Source organism: Pygoscelis adeliae, unplaced genomic scaffold (genome assembly GCF_000699105.1).
Source record: "Pygoscelis adeliae isolate BGI_AS28 unplaced genomic scaffold, ASM69910v1 Scaffold67, whole genome shotgun sequence".
In the NCBI taxonomy this organism is placed as follows: Eukaryota; Metazoa; Chordata; class Aves; order Sphenisciformes; family Spheniscidae; genus Pygoscelis; species Pygoscelis adeliae.
The window spans coordinates 6,900,691-6,921,526 of NW_008825271.1; the positions used below are offsets into that span (position 1 = coordinate 6,900,691).

The 20,836-nt window shown below is 37.0% G+C and overlaps 1 protein-coding gene across 1 annotated transcript in view; it reads right to left on the reverse strand.

Annotated features, from left to right (window-relative positions):
• The window catches only part of SUCLG2 (succinate-CoA ligase, GDP-forming, beta subunit), a 125,733-nt gene that overhangs the window by 90,538 nt on the left and 14,359 nt on the right, over positions 1-20,836 (reverse strand). Inside the window, exon 2 of the mRNA XM_009329850.1 lies at positions 16,529-16,670. Coding sequence (XP_009328125.1) covers positions 16,529-16,670 — 142 coding nt within the window. The remainder of the gene's footprint in view (positions 1-16,528; positions 16,671-20,836) is intronic.

Below are 20,836 nucleotides of genomic sequence, written 5' to 3' on the forward strand. Positions count from 1 at the left end.
CTGCTGACACTTTAATCTCCTCCTCTCATAAATATGAGCCTACAAGAATAAATCACGTTTTATTTATTAAAGGTAAAAATATGATTCAATACAAAGCAGAAAAGCCAATCTCCATAAAGGTTCCCTCCACAGTGACTGAAATTAGTTTTTATATGAAAATTCAAGTATGTATCCTGCAAGGCATTTAAGCAAGAATAAAAGTACTCTTAACTGTACGTGGGACTGAATATTTTTTTCTCTTGCATTACATAACATGCTTAAAAAAACCTGATAGCTTTGCCCAGCTCTAGAGAAGTAAAATCAATGGCAGTTCTTTAAAACATAAGTATTCTGCAATGAGGAACCTGACACATCTGAGAACTGTTGCCTATATTACCACCAAAGAACTCCACAAAATTAATATAAATTAATATTTTTTTACTTTTATATTCATGTCACTTTTACTCCCAACACTGTTGATTCAGAGGGGAAAAAAAAATACTCTTGATTCTTCTGTAAATGTATTCTGCTTGGAAAAGTGCCTGTATGAAGCACACCAGGGAACAGGAGTGCAAGCAGCCCATATCACCTTGCCCTTTGTTTAGATTGTCAGTTTTTCCTTTTGGTCTTTCTTAGCAGCTGAAGAACCAAAAATTGATTTTCCCAGTTGAACTAAAGTAGAAAAAGGACAATGTTTTATTTAAGATCCTTCACTCCCGCACATAAGCCTATTTCTTTCTTTATATACAAAAGAAACTGTCTTTTTGTTCTTGTAAAAAAATATTTTCAAGTGGGGAACGCTCTCAGTGTACTGACTGTGGTTTCATAACAAAAAAGCAGGGGATGTGTTTAAAAATCCCAAATACTGGCCTCCTGCAGAGGACCACACACACCTCACAAACCTTCTAGAGTTACAGAAACTGAGCTTCAGGGAAGCAATACTCATACTTGTTAGGTATTTGCATAAACCCGTGCTACTAGCAATGATACACTCAAAACCTTGTTTATGGGCAAAGAGAAAGCACAGCTTACATATTTAGATACATATAAAACCAACAATATAATGTAAATATAACTATAATCTTAATCTAATAAAAAATAATTTTTATTCCACATTTACTTATTATAGAACAAGAAAGAATACCTGTATGTGAAAAAGTTTCAATAACAATGCAGTTAAAATTGTCAGACAACTATTTCCTAATTTCTATCCCTTTTCCTGGTGTTACGCTCATCCTTCCAGTGCTCTTCTGGGTCCTAAGGTCGACGGTCTCATTCTGGTCTAGGGCTCTTAGAGCAAGTCATCACCATCTGGAGTCCTTTGTTGGGAAGAATATGATTTTCATTTTGATGGTTTCTTCTTCCTCACTCTAGGATCCACACACTTGTAAAATTTGCTCTTTTTTTCACTGGTCCATGGTCATTTGAATTTATTATATACAGTGCCTTTTACGGACGTTAGATACCAATTCTTTGTTCTCCTTGTAAACATTAGAACTGTTTTATCCTGCTCATGGTCTGCATTTCTTTAACTGACCATCGGTGAGTTATTCATTGCTGTGGGATCTCCGGCATCAAGCCTGTGCTCTGTCTCTCATCACCCCATACCTGTACTCTGCTAGACCCCACCTTATGTCTCCACTTCTCAAAGCCTCTTATTATACCAGGTCTGTATTTCTCTATGCTACATGGTTACATTAGTCGTAAAGCCACAGTGGCATCATACAAAGATAAACAAAAGTAAACCAAATTAGCCACAGATACCTGGTCAATTAGAAAGAAATCAAAGTTACAAGCAGGTCAAGAAAAGTGACAGAGAAAGCCTGACAAGCCTCAATCCTGAGGCTCTGCAAACTGTACAAAGCTTATGGCCTGTTGCTAGCAATAGCAATACCATATTACAGGGCTACACCGTCACAGTGAGAAGCACCAGGTAGCAGAAAAGCTCCTGATTTTTATTAGTATTGTGTAACAGTGAGTAAATGTAAGTAAAACCGACAGAACAGCTGTGCAAATCTCAGATGCTGAGATTTGCCCACGTCCCACTGAAGACCACCTATAGTACCTTTTAAGAGCAATCTTGAGTCACCAGAGAAAGCCACAACTTCTAGAACAAAATAAATTATGTTCCATTTCATGTTTTCACATAATTCTCAAAGATAAACTTTGTAACTTAAAAGTTTTGAAGCTTCCCCATGCTCACCATGCAGACAGTGAGCCCCTTAGACATCTTTCATCAGGTGATAATGCCATCTATCATCTTATCTGAATATAATAGTTAATCATTGAATGAGAAATATTGTGTGCTCTAATAGGCTAATTGTTATTATTAAATACACATTTTAACCCACTGTGTGACCAAGATTATTGAATTTAATAATTAAATTTCTTCAATTGTGGTCGTAACTTGCATTTCAGAATGAAGTGTTGATATTGGCAGAAAACAAAAAAGCTCCCTAACACCTACAGGTATTATTGGTACTCATGGACTCCAAATTTCCTGTGTTACCTGCATAAATTCTAATTAAGTCCTTGAAGAAAGCTGAGCTTACGAACTGCTGATTTACAGTCACTCTTGGACCTCACAGGAAAGCTGAGGACACACCCCCTCACAAATACCCACTTAGGACCAGAAGAACCTCCTGCCCATTGCAGGCCTTCCAGTGCCTCCCTTGGCTGCTCCAGTCTTTCTAAGCTCTCTTACTCTGTGAGCTTGGAAAGGCTTACACAGCTTTGCCCAAGCATTTCATTTGAATCAATTCAGCATTTGATTTGTCACGTAAGATTTTATTCAGAACAGTTTGCTAGATGGCATAGCAAATTCTGTGTAATTATGACCAAACAGTCTGTAGTGAGGCCAACCACTGGTAAGTTCAAATCCAAGGAATACAAACTGTGATTCTCCTTAAGATCAACAGTTACTTTTTTAGAACTTGCAAAGAGGAGGGAGGATACATAAGACAACCAAATTCTGGTATCCAATAAGGCGCTTTTTAGTTGGTTAAAAGATACGGAGAGCACTACATACACTAGGCACATGGCACAAGTCTCAATTATTAGTAGTGCTGAACTGATCATTTAGAAGCCTACTTGCCTTCCTCATACAATAGCTTGTCCCGTGTAGGCCTTTCCTAGTCCTTTGAGGGAATACATCCAACTCACCAGTTTTAACAGCTTCGCATTTATATCTCAAGCTCCAATCACTACCTTAGCAGCAAAGATATAACTACATACACTACAGTTAGACCTCATATTTTTCAGGTTTCCCAACATTAAATTAGCCTAGAAAAATGAGTGAAAAAGCAATAGAGAGGCATTAGCTTTTGGTTGGCAGTCAGCATTTACAGGGAAAGATGCATCTCAATATGATATTGAAATCAGCAAAGCTGTTTCATTTAGGCTTACTGCAAGATGAGCTCTGTGGGGACTTTGCAGGTAGGTATTATGCTTGGAACTTGAATTCTACATATTTTAATGAAATTGCACAGTCTAATCACAATGAGTGAGCAGTCGTACCAAACTGGAATTTGCAGCTTTCTCAATTACTCACATATAAAGGGAATTTTTCTGGGCAAAAATGCAAAACTGGAATAAGCAGCAACAGCGTTTGCAAAGAAAGAGAACGTGCAGCTGATTTAAGTGTTTTGAACCCGTGTTGAACCTATAAAGGGACTGACATAACAGGTGAGCAAGTACATCTCAAGTGTTCACATTCTTTACGCACTGTGCCGTTCAGCAACTTCTCAGCTTCAGATGAGCAGGACTGTAAATCAAATCCGTGTTGAACTTGTCAGCAGTAGATGATCATATCTGTACCCCACCTTTATAACCACGGTCCAGCTGAGAGTTTGTACATTCAGCTAGTCTGCTATTTAAGTGACAAATATGTGACCTGAGCACCACCTCAACGGCCCCTCCTATGAATCCTCAAAAACAGATGCTCTCTTGGACATCCCAATGACTGTTAAGAACTGGTTAATATTTCATTAACTTAAGGTCAGCAAGTTGCTTTACCACTTCGGAAAAGTCACTTCTCGGCTCCTGCGCAGTCACTTAATCGTGTCTGCCTGGTTTACAAATTAGAAGAGGTAACTCCTGAAAAGAATGCTAGTGTAGATTGTTACTTTTCTGTACTCTGCAGAAAATAGTTCCAGATTTTATTGAAGTGTCAGGTACAGAATAGGGCAATTTTTCTTTAAAAGGCAAAGTTTTTGCGTGATGTTTTGTTCATGCTTCTGCCATCTCTTCCACTCTCAACCTTCTCACTTTGAGGCCAAGTTCAGAAATCGTATCTAAGGCAGTATAAATTACATCTGTGTAAATAACGGTCACAGTTAACTCCCAGAAAGTCTCTTGTGCTATAATTTACCTAATAAGAGGCAAAAGAAGAGGGATCTAAATAGCTAAAACAATTCATAGAGAGACAAGAGAACATATAATTAACGTTGCCCTACCTGCTAACTGCACTAATTGCATGCCTTTCTGCACAACTGACAAGTATCACCTCATATAATAACTTCAGTGATACGCAACTCCTGTTAAATGACCTCTGAACCTTAGCCCTTAAAAATCTCTGTCTAGTATTTAAGTTGACTGGTTTATTTTGTTTCTTCATCAGCCTAGAGTTTTCTGAAGGAATGCTTACTACAGTCTATGGAAGTGCGTGCATATCACTATTTACAGGATACTAAATGTCAAAAACTCAATATAAACAATAGCCATAAATTGGAACCCATAACATTAAAATTGTGGAAACAGACACAAAGCTGAATAAACTCAAAAGACACAGGAGTCTCATTTTGGAAACCGACAACATGAAATATGAAAATACATGAAATTTTTTCATCTCAAAATTGTTAAATATCTTTTCAGTACGAAAGCATCTTTAAACATCTAACTTAGCTCCTTATGGACCAAAGAAATAACTACGTAAATACTATCTGCATATGCACTTCGAATAGGAATGTCACTCAAAAGATAAAAATAAGCAAGTTACTTATAGCACACGTTAATCACCATATTTAAATGGCAGATTACTTTGTGGCATGAGACATAAGCCTGTACTTACAGGGGGGAAATTTTATAAGAATAGTTTTTTATAAAATAATTAAATTTGCAGTAATCAGCCTCAAGTCTCTCTTGTTCCACTTTTATCCCAACATATCCAAACCAAAAGCTGTATTATGCAGAAGGTAAGATGTGGAAAGGCCAATAAGAAAATCAACCACACCGAACATTTAATGAGCTAAACCTGTGTAAAAGATTTATCTGTGGTAACAAGAACAAGAGGGGGTGCTGGACATGCAGACACAGTATCAGGATTATTATGACAATAATCTTCAGTGGAGCACAATACTCACACACAGTAAGATTAGGAAAGCTACTACTAAAATACACAGATGAATAACTGGAGGAATAGAGGGTTAAGACTTGGCAGGGAATAGAGGGAAGCGCAGTGCAGTAATGGTGAATCTTCCCAGTGACTTTATGTTGTTAACTATTTATACAGTAAACTTTTCATGGCTGCCTGCCTTTCCTCTTTCTGCAAAAATCCTGGGGCTGTTCTTAAATATATTTATTGTTCTAAATGCTTAAGATTTATAGCTTGAAGTTTGGCCCTATTTATCTTACTCAGGTGAGCAGTCCAACTAAGCCCAGGGGAGGTCCAAGAAAAATGTTCTCCTTCACAATGACGCAAGAAACAACAGCTGACTTTAACTGTAGGAAAGGGTAGAGTATACCACACATAGGGTAAAACTGACAACTTCAGATTTTTCTTAACAAAACAGAAATCACTTAAAATAAGAGCATACCTAACTTCTGGATAACCTGAACATGATTCTTGCTAAATGTTTTTTGTGATGACATTCTTAAGGGTTAAAGCCTCATTTAAAATATACTGTGATGCAGGAAGTCAGATAATATCTCCCAATTGAATCCAGCAGGGCTACAAAGACATATTTCATATTCATAAGTATGTTGAAATATTTTACTTTTCTTAAACTGCAAATATTTGAAGAAATGTAGATAAACATGTTTTAAATTCACAGCACTTTCTCAAACATGAAGTAGCAGATTAACAAAATGTCAGAACATCCTCAGCTTCAAAAACTGCTCTACCATTTTAGGTAGGGATTATCTACCAAAAAAAAAAAAAAATCACAGCCTCTTATGATCATACCTCTCAACTGCTGATGTATTCAGAATATCAGCTTGTAAATTGCTCCCATCTTTAAAGATAAAACAAGCTCTTGCAAGTCATCCTAACCTTTGCAAAATATCGGTTAAGGTTACTTCATAGACTGGAGGAGGCTGAGGGAGGAAAAGAGGGGAAGGGAATCATGGTACGGAGGCTGTATGCTGTGCATTCTCTGAGCTTTGTACAAGTTGTAAGGCCAGCTGTGAGAGAAGATTTCTGGCTTGGTTCAAAACCATGTGCTTTTTATAGCAAATGTACAAACTAATATCCTTACATGTCAATCACAGTCCATCCTAAACCACCACCTATTCCATAAAGACAAAAGGTATAACAAATTTAACAGAAACAACTGACAGATTAAAAAAATGGAACCTCCTCAATTGAATTATATACAGAAAGCGGTTATCTAACAATAGTACCTTCCTGCTGTACTCTGCATCACCTGCGGGACGCTAGTGGAGATCAGGGAAATTACAACAGTATCAAAGCAGGGCAATAACCAGAACTGTTGTCTTAAACACTCAGAAAATGGTAGAAGATGGAGCAATAATTCAATTGAAGAAAAGCATCTGAGTAAGAGCTGTTTTTTCAGTTTAAGTTTAACTATTAATTTGAAGGGACATATCACTACTCAAAACTTCACTGTCTGTAAAGTTTCTCAGTTTTCCTTTCTCTAAACCTAGCCCAGTTCCTCCAGTTTTTTATCGTGCCAATCATCTGGGGCCTGACTACAAAATGAAAGGTCTCTCCATACACCTAGGAACGATGAGGCAGTAACCAGAACTAATGTCATATTTGTCCCCTTTGCAGATGAAACTGCAGCCTCAAATAAAATCAGGTTTAAGCGTAAAAATGTCCACAGTACAGAGGAGGGAACAGATTATGTATTTCTTTAAAAAAATTACTACAAAACTACTGACCATATGAAAGAGTTTTGCTAGTAGGATCTAAAAGAAGGGCTAAGTATAAACTATCCTCAATTCTAGACTGTCATCACTTCGCTCTTAGATTTTCTATTAATTCAATTCAACATGACTTTGCTACTAGTACTCCCATTAAAAAAGTTTAAAATAAAAAGTTTAAAATAAAAACTACACACCCCACATGTTACAGATGTGTCAATTACATTTTTTGTGAAAGTGATACAAGGGATTACACACTGACAGACTGATCACATAGAAGATGCAGCACTACATAGTGCAGACCCATCAATCTCAGAAGCTTTGTCATCTCATTTCAAGTTTCTAACTAATAAACACTATTTCAAAATTAATACCTAAAACATCTCTCCTGCTGAGGGTTTATGCCATGTAAAGAAAAGAAGCACGATTCTTCTGACCACAGTCACCCCAAATATCACACCACCAATACCGCCATAGTAATGAGGCCCAGGGAGGAAAAATGGACTGCCAGCTGAGAATCAGATCTTTTCTGTCACAAGTTAAACCCATAATATTTGCACTATTTGTTACAAAAAATGTGCTAAGCTATAGTAACTATCAACACACAGATTTCTTTTAAATAATTAAATACATCAGGCTTCACAGGAAGTAAGTGAAAGTGGCACATGGCTTCTGGACAATAACCATTATTTTATTCCTGACCCGTATTGTTTGTTACAATGCAAGTGCCAACTAAATGATTGTTCAAACAAGCTGGTATTTCTTTCAACAGTGCTGTAGTTTATACCAAATGAAAAATTTGGGTTCAGTTCTGCCTTGAAACACATGCAGTCAGTGATGGCAGAATCCTAAAAAACCAGCACAACTCATTTATCTTCCATCAGGAACGGACACTCCCAGAAGGGGATACACTGTGGCATTCAGATAAAAACAGCAGCTATAAAGACAGGTGATTTGGAGGGGGGGGGGAATACTATTTAGTGTCACAGGTGGTTTACACAGGCTTTTACAAATTAAAAACCAAAGCAAACGCTTTATCACATACATTCCAATGCAAGCCAGACTAACAAACAAGGAAAAACAAAAAAACAGAGAGGAACGAAATTCAGTTTCAGTAATCGGCCCCCAAATATTTAGAAGCAGATGGGCATCTAGAGCATGTGGAAGGTGTGATTTCTCTCCTTTGCACAGCTGCTAGTACTGCAGAGAAAGCAATGTCGTTTAGTGTTTCATACCTTATACATAAAGCGTGTCTAATGGTTCTGATTTTATGCATAAAAAAATGAAAATTTCATGCAGCTGCTTCTCAATTACGCATCTGGTTATTGTTTTGCAGCTGCAAAACTACCTTGAAGAACTATAAAATATGGTGTGACAAGTCTGGAATAAATACCAGCAGTCATCTTGTACCTTCCTTGTGAAATGTTGCATTTTTTACCACCTGTTAAAATTCCTGAATCAAGAGGTATGGCTTCTGTCACCTCCTTGTTTTATAAACAAAAATCCACTAATAAATATTTAACACAACTGAAATTTGTAAATGACCACTTTCTGTGGCACACATTAAATATAAAATTCAGTATCCCATTTCTAGAGTATTTTTTACTTTGTGTTGTTACTTCCAAGTAGCTATTTTGGTAATTTGATCAGAAATCCAACACAGAGAACAATAAGTCAGCACAACATTAGTGTCAAACATCTGAAATGAGATTTTGATTTGTTAGCCCCCTAGCCATTACTCATATTACTATAAATCTATTGAATATGAAGACATTTGGTGACGAAGAATGGTTATAAAATACCCAACTACTGTAAGCAGTCTCAAGCTTGCATTTACTAACTCTCACTCAGCATGTAATTTTCTAACAAAGGGAACAGATAAGAAAAACAAAACAGATTTGTTTTTCATAACAATGCATTTGAAATTAACCATTTCTGTAATTCCTCACAAGACAGAGGGTCCTTCGAAGAATTTCCATACCTAAAATATTTAAAAAGCATCAATTTGTAATTTAACTTGAAACAGAAACGCTCAACTTGAAACAACACAATACCCAGTGGAAAGCTTCGACAAAATCTTGTATTAATTTTGTTTCAAAAATAATAAAACTCAAAATCACAGTTAGGTAAGCTGGAAGTTTTGCTGCCTGTTTTTCTGGCATGCAGGATGCAACACATGTGGCCATTACCAACAAATGCGTGTGCTGTTAGACAGCTGCCTGTTCTTCACACGGGTGCCAAGGGCTTATGTGAAAAAACACTGCTAAGCTAAAGAGGAGGAATGAGGCATGCAGTAAAGCTAAGCGAGAGACCCCTTGCAGGGTTTACCAAGGATAATGCACTGCTTAAATACTGCTGTGCTTAAAATTTTGCCACTTCTCAGCAGCCTCCATGAAATAAAGTTTCTTGGCAAAACAAAACCCAGAGGAAGGAGGGGAGCAAGGGAGAGGAAGAACAAGCAGGAAGTACAAGATTCAAAACCAACCAAAACATGTACACAAAGAGGTGAAAGCAGTAGTATTTTAGGGCTCATGTCCAGTGAGAAAGGTCCTGCTACGCAGCAGGGCAAACAGCCATCGTGTATGAAATCCTGTCGTGGTTTAACCTGTCAGCAACTGAGCACCACGCAGCCGCTCGCTCACTCCCCCCCACCCGGTGGGATGGGGGAGAGAATTGAGAGAGCACAAGTGAGAAAAACTTGTGGGTTGGGATAAAAAGTTTAATAATTGAAATAAAATAATAATAATAATAATACACAAAGCAAGTGATGCACAGTGCAATTGCTCACCACCCGCCGACCGATGCCCAGCCAGTCCCCAAGCCGCGGGCCCCCCCTGGCCAGCTTTCCCCAGTTTATGTACTGAGCATGACGTCCCATGGGATGGAATGTCCCTCTGGCCAGTTGGGGTCAGCTGTCCTGGCTGTGCCCCCTCCCAGCTTCTTGTGCACCTCCAGCCTGCTCAGTCGGTAGAGCACAGGGAGCTGAAAAGTCCTTGGCTGGTGTAAGCACTGCTCAGCAACAACTAAAACATCGGTGCATTATCAACTTTGTTCTGATCCTAAATCCAAAACACAGCACTGTACCAGCTACTAGGAAGAAAATTAACTCTATCCCTGCCGAAACCAGGACAAATCCTCAAATAGAAACCCTAATTCCACCTTAATTGTGCCTTTGTGTGGTTTAGCTTCCAAGACGGATTAAGTTAACACACCTAAAAGCAATCTGAGAGCAAATGAAGAATGTCCGTAAAAAGAGCTACTATCAAATAAGTACTATACTCCAGCTTTGTACTATAGCTATATCACAGCAAATTCGCCATGACTTTCTAACAAAATCCTTAGTAAAGCAGGTTTCAGTGAATACAACCCTTCAACACCTTTCCTAACTCCTCTGATTTTCTATGACTGATTTTTCATCTAGTAGATGGGTTAAATCAATTGTATCACTGACATATTATTAAACCTCCCACAAAAAATTACTTTAAATAATGGTAACATACAAGGCATTGCCTTCATAACTTTTACTCTAGTTCATTATTTTCATCATTTTCAGACATGAATGACATTTTTAAAATTGTTGGCACAACAATTAAATTTGGAAAATTTTTCCAAAAATCAAACCATTTCAAAGCGGACAAATATAGAAAAAGTATTATTCGAACTGTTAGCGATCATTATTTGTTTTCTGATCACACACAGAAACATTAATTTCTATGACCGCTATGTCAAGTAAATGGTGGCCTAAGCAAAGCACTTCAGCAAGGAAAAAAAAAAAAAAAAAGTACGCACACAAACATACAGTGGCTTTTAGCAGTACAGAATTGCTAAATATTTGTTGTAAGTAGGGTAAGATACAACTGACTGTTTAGCACAAAAAAGGAAGAGGCTTCTCTCAATCACAACTCATAAGGTGGAAGATGGCATTAGGAAGAAACAAGAGAAAATGGATACAATGAGGAAAGGCCTCTAAGAAAGAATAGGAAGTTAGACAAGGGACAGAAAGAGATTAAAACCACAGACGACGGCAAATTTTGTGGAGCTTTGAAATGGATGCATTCAAGAGGTGCCTATGAAGACTGGGAGTAACAGAGTATTAACAGGCATTTCCTATTATTGAAAAGTTGCAGGAAAATGTGAAATCTAAGACTAGAGGGAATCTACAACTCAGATAAGGCAAAAATCCATTAACTGGAAACCTGCTACACGGAACAGAGAAATACTCATGCTTAGTAATGCTGAACACGGTCCAAAGGCAGCTCATCCACCACTAGTTTTCTATTAAATTTAAAAGGTTGTTTTCTAAATACTTACCCATTTGAGAATAGAATCATATTAGTCAATAACTTATAGCGTTATTTTGCCTGAAAGGATAGTTTCAGAATGTCATAATTTAAGTATAAAGAACTTTAATAAAAGCTGTCAGTGAAAATAAGAGGACTTATGGGAGGGCTGCTCCTTAACCGTGAGCAAGTTCTTTGCTTACAGCTCCATGGAACACTATTTCAGCAACGCGTGATTTTTCAACATATGCAGAGAAGCATAATCCAAGGGGCTCTAAAAAATAACTAGTTATAACCACTAAGTACGTAGGGTTTTTTTGAGAAATAACTCATTATGCACAGGTGAAAAATTACTACTACACAGTGAACCATACAATGGAAAGAAATATGGAAATCACAGAAATGCTGAAGGAGGCAATTCCTCTCCTACCTATCCTGATGGAGAGAAGAAAGTGAATTAAATCGTGTAAGCAAAGCACATGATGACAGTAAAAAAAGATCAGCTAAGTAGCCAACAAACTCAAATATTGAGGAGCAAATAAAGTTACTTAAAGATAATTTTAACAACAGAGAGCTGGTCTGTACAGGATACTCATAGAAAAGCTCTTCCAGGTATAACAAAAAAGAACCGAAATTCACATTTCTAATATGGTCAGAAACGTCAGGTTCAAGGACCTTTTTCATTTTTCCTTAGATTAAATGGAGACAGCATTATCACCAACAATTTCTTCATAATCTATACAAAAAAGGACATTACTAAGCTAAAAATCAATTTTTTATCCCTTCTAAACATACATTGCTTTCAAGTGGTTTTCCCAACTTGTATTGGAGAGATGAACTTTCAGATAAGGAATCTAAAATAGCATCTAAAAATGCAGCCTTCCATCTAAATTAAACATAGCCAAGGGAAAAAACCCAGCAGGCTGAGATAGGAAGGAGACTGGTGATCACATGACTGAGAACTCTTTCAATATTCTAAAAAATGGTGAATAGTAAGTTACAGGTAAATGACCTCATGGCAAGAGGCTTCAATAAACCTCTTCTGCTCCTTATAAAATACATGTTTACCTTTCCAGCCTGATATAAAAAGCATGCCTTTAGTCCAAAGCTGAATTTTATGAGATCCCTCATGCATAAGGCAACAGAAATAGGATATGCAGAGACTATATTTTGTTTAAAGAAGAGTGAATAAAAGCCTTGCACTCAATTCAGTTGCATTGCTCTGTGATAGAGTGTGAACACTGCACCTTACCGATTCCTAAATGTAATGAAACACTCTAAGTGGGAACGGGCAGCACTCTATCGCTTTTGTTAAAAATCAGAAAAAGAAACGCATGCCAAGCTTCCAGCATCCATTTAGGATTGTCAGTATTTTCAACCACCTCTGCAAGTTCTCTACTGATTCAAAGAGCCAATTGACAGTACATAGTAACACCCTCCAGCGTAATTATAATCCCTCTCAGCTTTGTCCACCTACTAGTTTAAAATGATGGTTCCCTTAATAACTTCTCCATCAGGCAGAACATAAAGAACAGTGCACGAGCTGAAGCAGACTTAAGGGCCTCTGGTGGGGAAGGCTAGAGAAAATGATGGACCCTGAAATGATTCACAGTGCACCTGCCCAACACAAGCAACGAAAATGCGCACACCCTAATAGTCTGGGTATATGTATGCGTATATGAGGATTTTTTCCCTTATATCGGTACTACAGTATGAGGAAAAGAAATAGCAAGAAAGGAAATGCCTTCTCTGGCTAAACAAGCCCTTAATGTACCGCTGCATTAAGTGAGAATCAGATCAGATGATCTTATGTTTCAGACAAAAACTCAGCTCCCAAATACTTCACTTTGTTCTGTTAAATAGCTGCACTAGAACTGCAAGAACTTGTTTATAGGTTGCATTTCTTCAGATGGCAGATCAAGCAACACCACGCTGTCGTAGCAAAACAGCACAATGTCTTTTTCTTTCCTCTCTTGAAAACGTAGGAATTTTAACAGGAAACACAAAACCGCTTGTGACTGCATTTCTTGGTATTCTGTAAATATCACCTTCTCTACAAGAGTTACACCTGAAAATTGCTTAGCACCTAAAAGGCAATGAATTCCTTGGGGCCTAATCCTGTATTCCTTATTGTGTACAACTTCTTTTGAAGTCAATATTAGTGATGTCATTTTAATTTTCTTCACATCTGCCATTCTTATCTTAGAAGAAAAAAACCCCAATCCTTTAATTCCATTAAAAATTCCTTGTAGACTGCCTTTTGTACTGTTGGTAAGTTTTGAAAATCTTTCTGAGAAAATTAATATTCAGTGTATTCAGTGTACGTATTAATAAAAATAGAGAGTGCAACAGAGGAAATGAGCAAACTGTAACAGAACTGCTGATACTGGATAAAGGCAAACCCTTGCAAGAACACACGCATTAACACCTTCCTGACAAGTGAAGACAGCAGCAAAAGTGATCTAATCCCATCTCTTTCCACTGCATCAACAGGACATCCAACAACAGCAAAACTGGTGATCACAGACACTGCAGCAGTACAGACAGCTCTGTCAAGCCTGTAGTATTTAGTGAAATCGTGAAATTAATTTGTGAATATCACACGTTGCAAAGACCTCCATGTCAGGAATTTGTATCCCTTTATCTGTACCTCTATCACACACACAGACAGACCCATGCGAGTGATGTAATGCTGTAAGACTATAAAGGAAAATAATTGTTTCTCCTGTATTCATGACGACAGGTCTATAGAAAGAACCTCCTTTCACAAGAAAAATACTGAACCTTTGACTTTCACGTTTTGATAACTTTATTCTGTTTTTACCTTAAAAATGCGTTGGCAAGCATCCTTTCTTGTTTGCAGAAGCTAAAGACAGCTACAATGTGGCATACAGTATCTAAAACACCAGATTTTTGAGCAGGACTCCGCAGGGGTGATTAGCCTCTCCTTTCACCATCTTTTACTGCAGAACACCTGTCTATCAAGATCCCAAAGCTGCCTCCATTGGTTATTTTATTTTGGAATATTTTGTGCCTCCTGTAGGCTGAAGTTTTTTGTTTCACCCGTAACTTTTGACTTTGTGTGATTGCATATTCAGAAGATGGCAGCCCGTATGAAAATGTGCAGATAAACCTGAGTGACAGAGATACTACTAGTCTGAAGGATCATAAAGAAGATAAATCTGATGAAATCTTGGAACAACAACGACCACAGCAGCAAAACTTGACTTCTCGATGCTTAGTTTTCAAAGTGCATGTTAAAAGTACGACAACAGCACACTATCAGAATGATTACGAGGATGTTGTTAATTATTTAGTGGATCAATGGAGTGTCAATCATTTCAACATGAACCAGCTTCTACACTAAAAACCACAATTCTCTAATGCCCAGTGACGCCACATGGCTGAATGCAGTTACATAAAATGAAGAAAGGTACTGCTGACCTATAATTTTTGAAGTGTTAACAAGCCAACCTAGTTAAAATACATACAATTTACCTGATAAAGTTCGATTAGCAAATAATTTTTGGTCTTAGATTTTATTTTTGATTATTTAAATTTCAACACAGTTTTTTTTATAGACCAATATTTCTGTGATTTGCAAAGCAAGCAAGCTACAGAGGCTATTTAAAATAAATCTGGCATCATAAACCAGAAGAGGTTCACTGCCTTTAATGGAGTAATTTATTTCTCCAAATAGTTATAGAGATCGAGAATAGTAATAGTTATTGGATAGACCAATCCGTTTATGAGTTCAATCATGAAGAGGAGAGTTTAAGTGCTATAAGATTTGTGAAAAACCTGTCACAGCTTCAGATAGCATTTCTTGATTTTCTCAGACATCCAGACATGAGGAAACCCTCCAATATTATGAGCTTTGGTTTGTGTCAGCATTTTTCATTTTGCACTGCCAAATGACCATAACAGTTGCATTTCATGTTTTTGTTTCAAATAGATTTTCCAAATATACTGGCTGTCATAAGAAGGTTTTGATTACTTAAAAATGTATCACCTTAATAAAGTTACAGAGATTTAGCAAGCCATTATGCGAATCCTGTTCAGCTACTTGAGGTCTGATGAGATCTTTGGTATGAGTTAAGTTGTGTTAATTTACTTTCCAGTGTGCAAAGCTGAAATGCATTTAATTAAGTGGCTTGTACATTATGTAAAACATGAAACAAAAAACCTTCCTGTTACTACACAATTAGACTACAATAATGTCTGTCCTCTGGCATTTTGATGTATGATATACTAATATTAACAAAAGCTAAATGAAAAGAGGAAAACTATGCAAACTACTATTAACTTTAAAAAGTAGAAAACTTCTTTCAGAGTTAGAATTGGGCGACAAACGTACTTGAACACATTTCCTTTTGAGAGAAAAGGTATTACATAAATTCATTTCTGACCCACATTGTCATCTTATGTTCACCGCATTAAAATGAGGATGTTCTCGGAGAACCAAAATGAAGTTCCAGAAGCATGGTCTTCTCTCCCAGCCACTGTCAAGTCCTTTTGTGATGGCAGGTAACTCAACTCGCCTTTTCTTTTCTCTCCATATGGACAAACATACATGTGAACAAATATACATGTATATTAATTCTCTCGTACATATTTTATTTCTTCATAGAATCATAGAACAGTTGAGGTTGCAAGGACTTCTGGAGATCGTCTAGTCCAACCCACCAGCTCAAAGCAGGGTCAGCTAAAGCCAACTGTGTCCAACCAGATTCTGAATTTCTTTTAAAACGGAGAGCCCACAACTCGTTTCTTCCTTTGCTTTTCAAATTTTTGTTTGAAAACAAGTTTTTACACAAGTTCATTTACTTCAGTTCCTTAAATTATGTCAAGTATACAACAACAAATAATTTTGCCCAGCAAGCATTCATTATGTTATTCTGAATTATTCAAATTACATAAATAATGTTAATTAAAGACTTCATGTTACATGCTGCATACAAAACATTTTAGAAATAAAGTTCTAAAGAAATACTGTTGTTATAGACTTGTTCACATATGAAATTAATCATATATTTATCATCTGGATAATATATCAAACCTTTTCAATAAGTGTCAGTTTGAAGATTGTGTACAACTTATTAGAAAGCAATTTATTTTCCAGATTGCTATCTGGTGAAACAGATTCCTCCCATTATCAGTCAACTTACTTAGTCTCTGAGCAGCCTCCAGGGCATCATTTGCAGAATCAGCTACAAAGAACCTCTGAACTGTAACCCCATGGTCTGCCATTAGTTTTTTGCTTTGGTACTCCTGCAGGTTCAGCCATCGTCTAGGGGTTAATTGAACAGCCTAGAAAAACGAGAGGGGAAAAGAACATAATGCTCATTAAGAACAGTTCATGAGACAGCCAACTGAGCTCTTCAGCCTTACGGTTATCTCAAACCAGCAGTTAAACAACACTCAGAGAAAAGGCGAAATACGTATTGATTTACCTAAGTGCCTTTTCTTAACATTTGTGCATCCAAAGTACTCCGAAAGCTACAGATATTTTTTTAAAAACTACACAAGGCTCACTGGGTGATCTTGGCTAGACAAAATGTCTTGCATTTAATATCAATGCAGACTGGCAAACTTGGCTTGAACTCTAAAGTCTAATTATGTTTTTATGTTATCCTGTGCTATAAAAATACTACCAGACTGTTACCTTAAAACAACTTCATTGTTTCATATTAAATATCCTTGTTTACACTAAATTTTATATAATTCTTCCCTATAAGTTATTTCTACTGATTCTGTGCATTTATTGCAGCATATCTGAGAAGAAAAACAACTGAAATGGAATTAGCATCATCTTGTAGGAAACTATATACTAATACATATAATTTCAGTGGTCTGTTATCTATGTTTAGTTGGTTGCACTTCTAAATATATTTTGCTGAGGGTGCTAGCACAACCACATCAGCCATGCAAGGACAACAACAGCTGGAGAAGAAATCACTTTCATTCTCAACATGCCAGTTTAGATGCTTGCATGTGCATGCATATACATATATATAAAATCATGAATACAAAGATATGGCAACCTTACACACACACAAAGACATCACATTTGCTTATCTTGGCAGTAAACATTGCGTATAGACACTATAAAAGTCATAGGATCATTACTGAATGATTTTAAGAAAGGACACGTTCTCCACACAGGATCAATTGTCACAGACAAAAGCAATAATCAAGGAGCTGTCACTGACTCCTGGCAATGGTACAATGGCAAAGGTGGCACTGACTCCTGGCAATGGTATAATCCTATTTTGTGCCAGCAAAAGATGCTCTTCCCACATGGAGAGATGAACCATTGTTCTACTGGCAGACAGCCCACAATCAGTTCTTGGTTTCTCCTCAAGTAAGGAGCACAGTATGCAAGCTAGCACTATAGATTTAGATATGTTAGACAAAGAGGATTATTTACTATAGTAATACTTTGATCTCTAACAGCATGATAAAAAAAAATATTAATCCTAATGCAACTTTATATTAAAACCAAAAAACCTCCACGCTAAAGTCTTTCAATAATACATACCCTTTTCACAATACTAGAATTTTAAATGCTGTGTTGTATCAAAAGCAAACCTCCGTCTGTTCCTACTTGCTTTGAAACATAGCACAAAAGATTGATCTTTTACAGTATATAACCACGTTTTCTGCAAAAGTGACTCCCACGGAACTTGAACAGTTAGAAATAGCTCAATGACACATTTTAAATTCTTTTAACCATAACCTGGTTAACATATTTTAGAAGAATAAGATGACATTTTCATTATGCTCTATGGCTATCTCTAATTCTAGGCATCATACAAGCACCTCAGTATGTTTTATATTCCTCCATGTTATTCAGAGACAATATGTTATTACATTTATGCAATGCCTTCAAATGTAGGGTCAAAATTTAAAGTCACTTTCATAATCGTTGACATTTGTTTTGTTTTCCTATTATAAGATCTCTGTTAGGCTCTAACAGCTATTATTTCACGATCATTTCCACAAAGGGATTAACACTAAGAGCCAAGAGGGACCCTGAAGGTCAATTCTAGCCTCGTATAAAAAAAGGCCAGAGAATTTCAACCAAAAGCTGATGCCACAAGCCCATAGTTTCTATCAAGCTACAGAAGAACTTTTAACATGACTGGAGAAAATACCAGCTTTAACCCTGACAAACATTTACTTTCTCTTTTTCATTGTTTCTCTAAAGACTACCTCATAATAACAATATTATTATTATCAGGACTTCAGAATACATCATTATTGATACATGCATGTAATCCATACATATATACACACATGCACACTGAAGAGAAGCACCACCTGAATCTGCACAGGCAGCCAGGAGTCTACTAACATGTTATGTGACCGCTACCATAAAACTAAAATACATTTCCAAAGGTCCCCCCTTTCAGCTGTAAGCAGCAGCAAAAGAACGAACATCCCAGCAGCGATCAGAAGCCAACCGCATTTGCGGAGGGAGGGAGGGGAGGAAGGAGGAAAAACCAATACACATCTCCATCCTACTAACTGGCTTTCAGCCATTCTGCTCTAGTTAGAAGTTGTATCTGACGTGTGCGCTCCCTCCTCAATGCCCGGAGCTACAGCAGGAGAACATCTACAAAGACATTTCTCAATCCATTTCTCGTGAGCAACAAGGAATTCAGCAATCTGACTTCCAGGGTTCAGAAAAATAAGCTCACACCTTTAGTTAAAGTGGACTGGCTTACACCAAAATAAACAGAATCATCAATTCTTATTTAAATCTGAAAGGAAGAAACCTTGATTTAAACAATCAATTATACTCAAATTCTGTATCTTTACTTTCCAGAAGAAAGGTTAATTCTCCTTAGCTGGAAGTTAATTTGAAACAAAGGATAAGTCTATGCTAAGTTTGACAGCACTTTTTGCTCATCTACTATATATTTATAAATCTTATAGATACCGTTCTTTATTTTTAGGTTATGTAATCTTGTATTTACTAGGAGTCAAAAGATTTCTGAGACACATGTCAAGCTGATCTTGGATAGAATTAAATAAATACAGAAAAAGCAATGTTAAAGTTGCTGTATTAAGTAAAAAGCCGAGTTAAAAGTTTTACTAAGGATTGCTCTTATACATGTTTACTTACAATTTATTCTTCTCTTATGCTTAAATCTGTTTATTTACAACTAACTGGTTTATATAAAGATTTCCACAGCTCAGTAACGCAGCTGATAAAATTTTGGTCACTGGGTTTATAAATTAAGAACAAGTCTTCAAAACAGTTTTCATTCCTAATTTAGAACAATAAATCAGTTTCACATGTATGTGCTACTAAGCTGATCTAAATCAAATAACGAAAAGGAAAATATTCAAACAATCTTATTCCGGGGCAGACTTTTGCTGCTGTTGCTTGACAAAAATCTCTTTCAACACAACTTGTTTTCAAATTTTCCGTTTGGGTGGGAATTAAGCAGTTAAGGAATTTGCAATGCAGCACAGGGTGTCAACTGACATCTCCACTGTTAGTTCAAACCAGCAAGGTTTAAGCAATAAAATCTCTTAAGGACTCTCTTACATAATATGGACTGCAAAGGGCCACCACCTAAGAAAGGCCACCAGTGATAACTCACAACATGTGACAGATATGGAGCAGAGATGACAGCAAGAAAAGCAGCCAAAGCTCTCTTTGTTTTATGAAGAAAGGTCTTCTCCAGTGGCACCCGTCTGGTGCGCCTCACTCCAGTGTTAACTCAGCTCCAGCCTAGTTAATGAATAAAGCAAGCCTAACAGCTCCAATGGGAACCTGCAATAAGGCCTGTTCCCAAACACCCTCTTGGCATGTTACAAAAGCTTTTGGTATATCAGTTTTACAACTTGAAAATATAACTTAAAACGTTCCACGGGGATACTCCAAATCATTGCTGAGATGTTAAAAATCATGTTACCTAGACATACAGTGCATATATACATAAGCATATGGATATAGGTCTGTTCTCTTATAAAAATTAAACAATTAAGAGATTATGAGAATATTTCCTTCATAAATGATGAACCAGACAGGTCTGAGGAACACAGACACAAAATAAGAGAATAACTCATTTGAAAGAACTGTCAAAGTGGTCCTAAGGGTGACAAAACAAAGACCTGGCCAAGAACTGTTGGCACAGAAAAGCAGAGGCTACAAACTTAAGGTTAGTAAGCACGTACATTTTTTTTCCTCTCCTATATTATATGATTCTAAGAGAGACCATCTTACTGAGTGCCAGCTGAAGACTTTCAATCAAGACTCTCCACAAAAGACACACTCCTGGTTGTGAATGAACTACTCTATAAAATGAATTAGTACAGCCTACCACTGTATACAGGAGTACAATATATTTAAGAAACCAACTGTGACAAAGTCTGCATTAGAAGCTCTGAAGAGCAAGCACCATGAAAAACTTGCTTCAAAGCACTTGCAGTATACACACCGTATATCTTCAGAAGAGCGG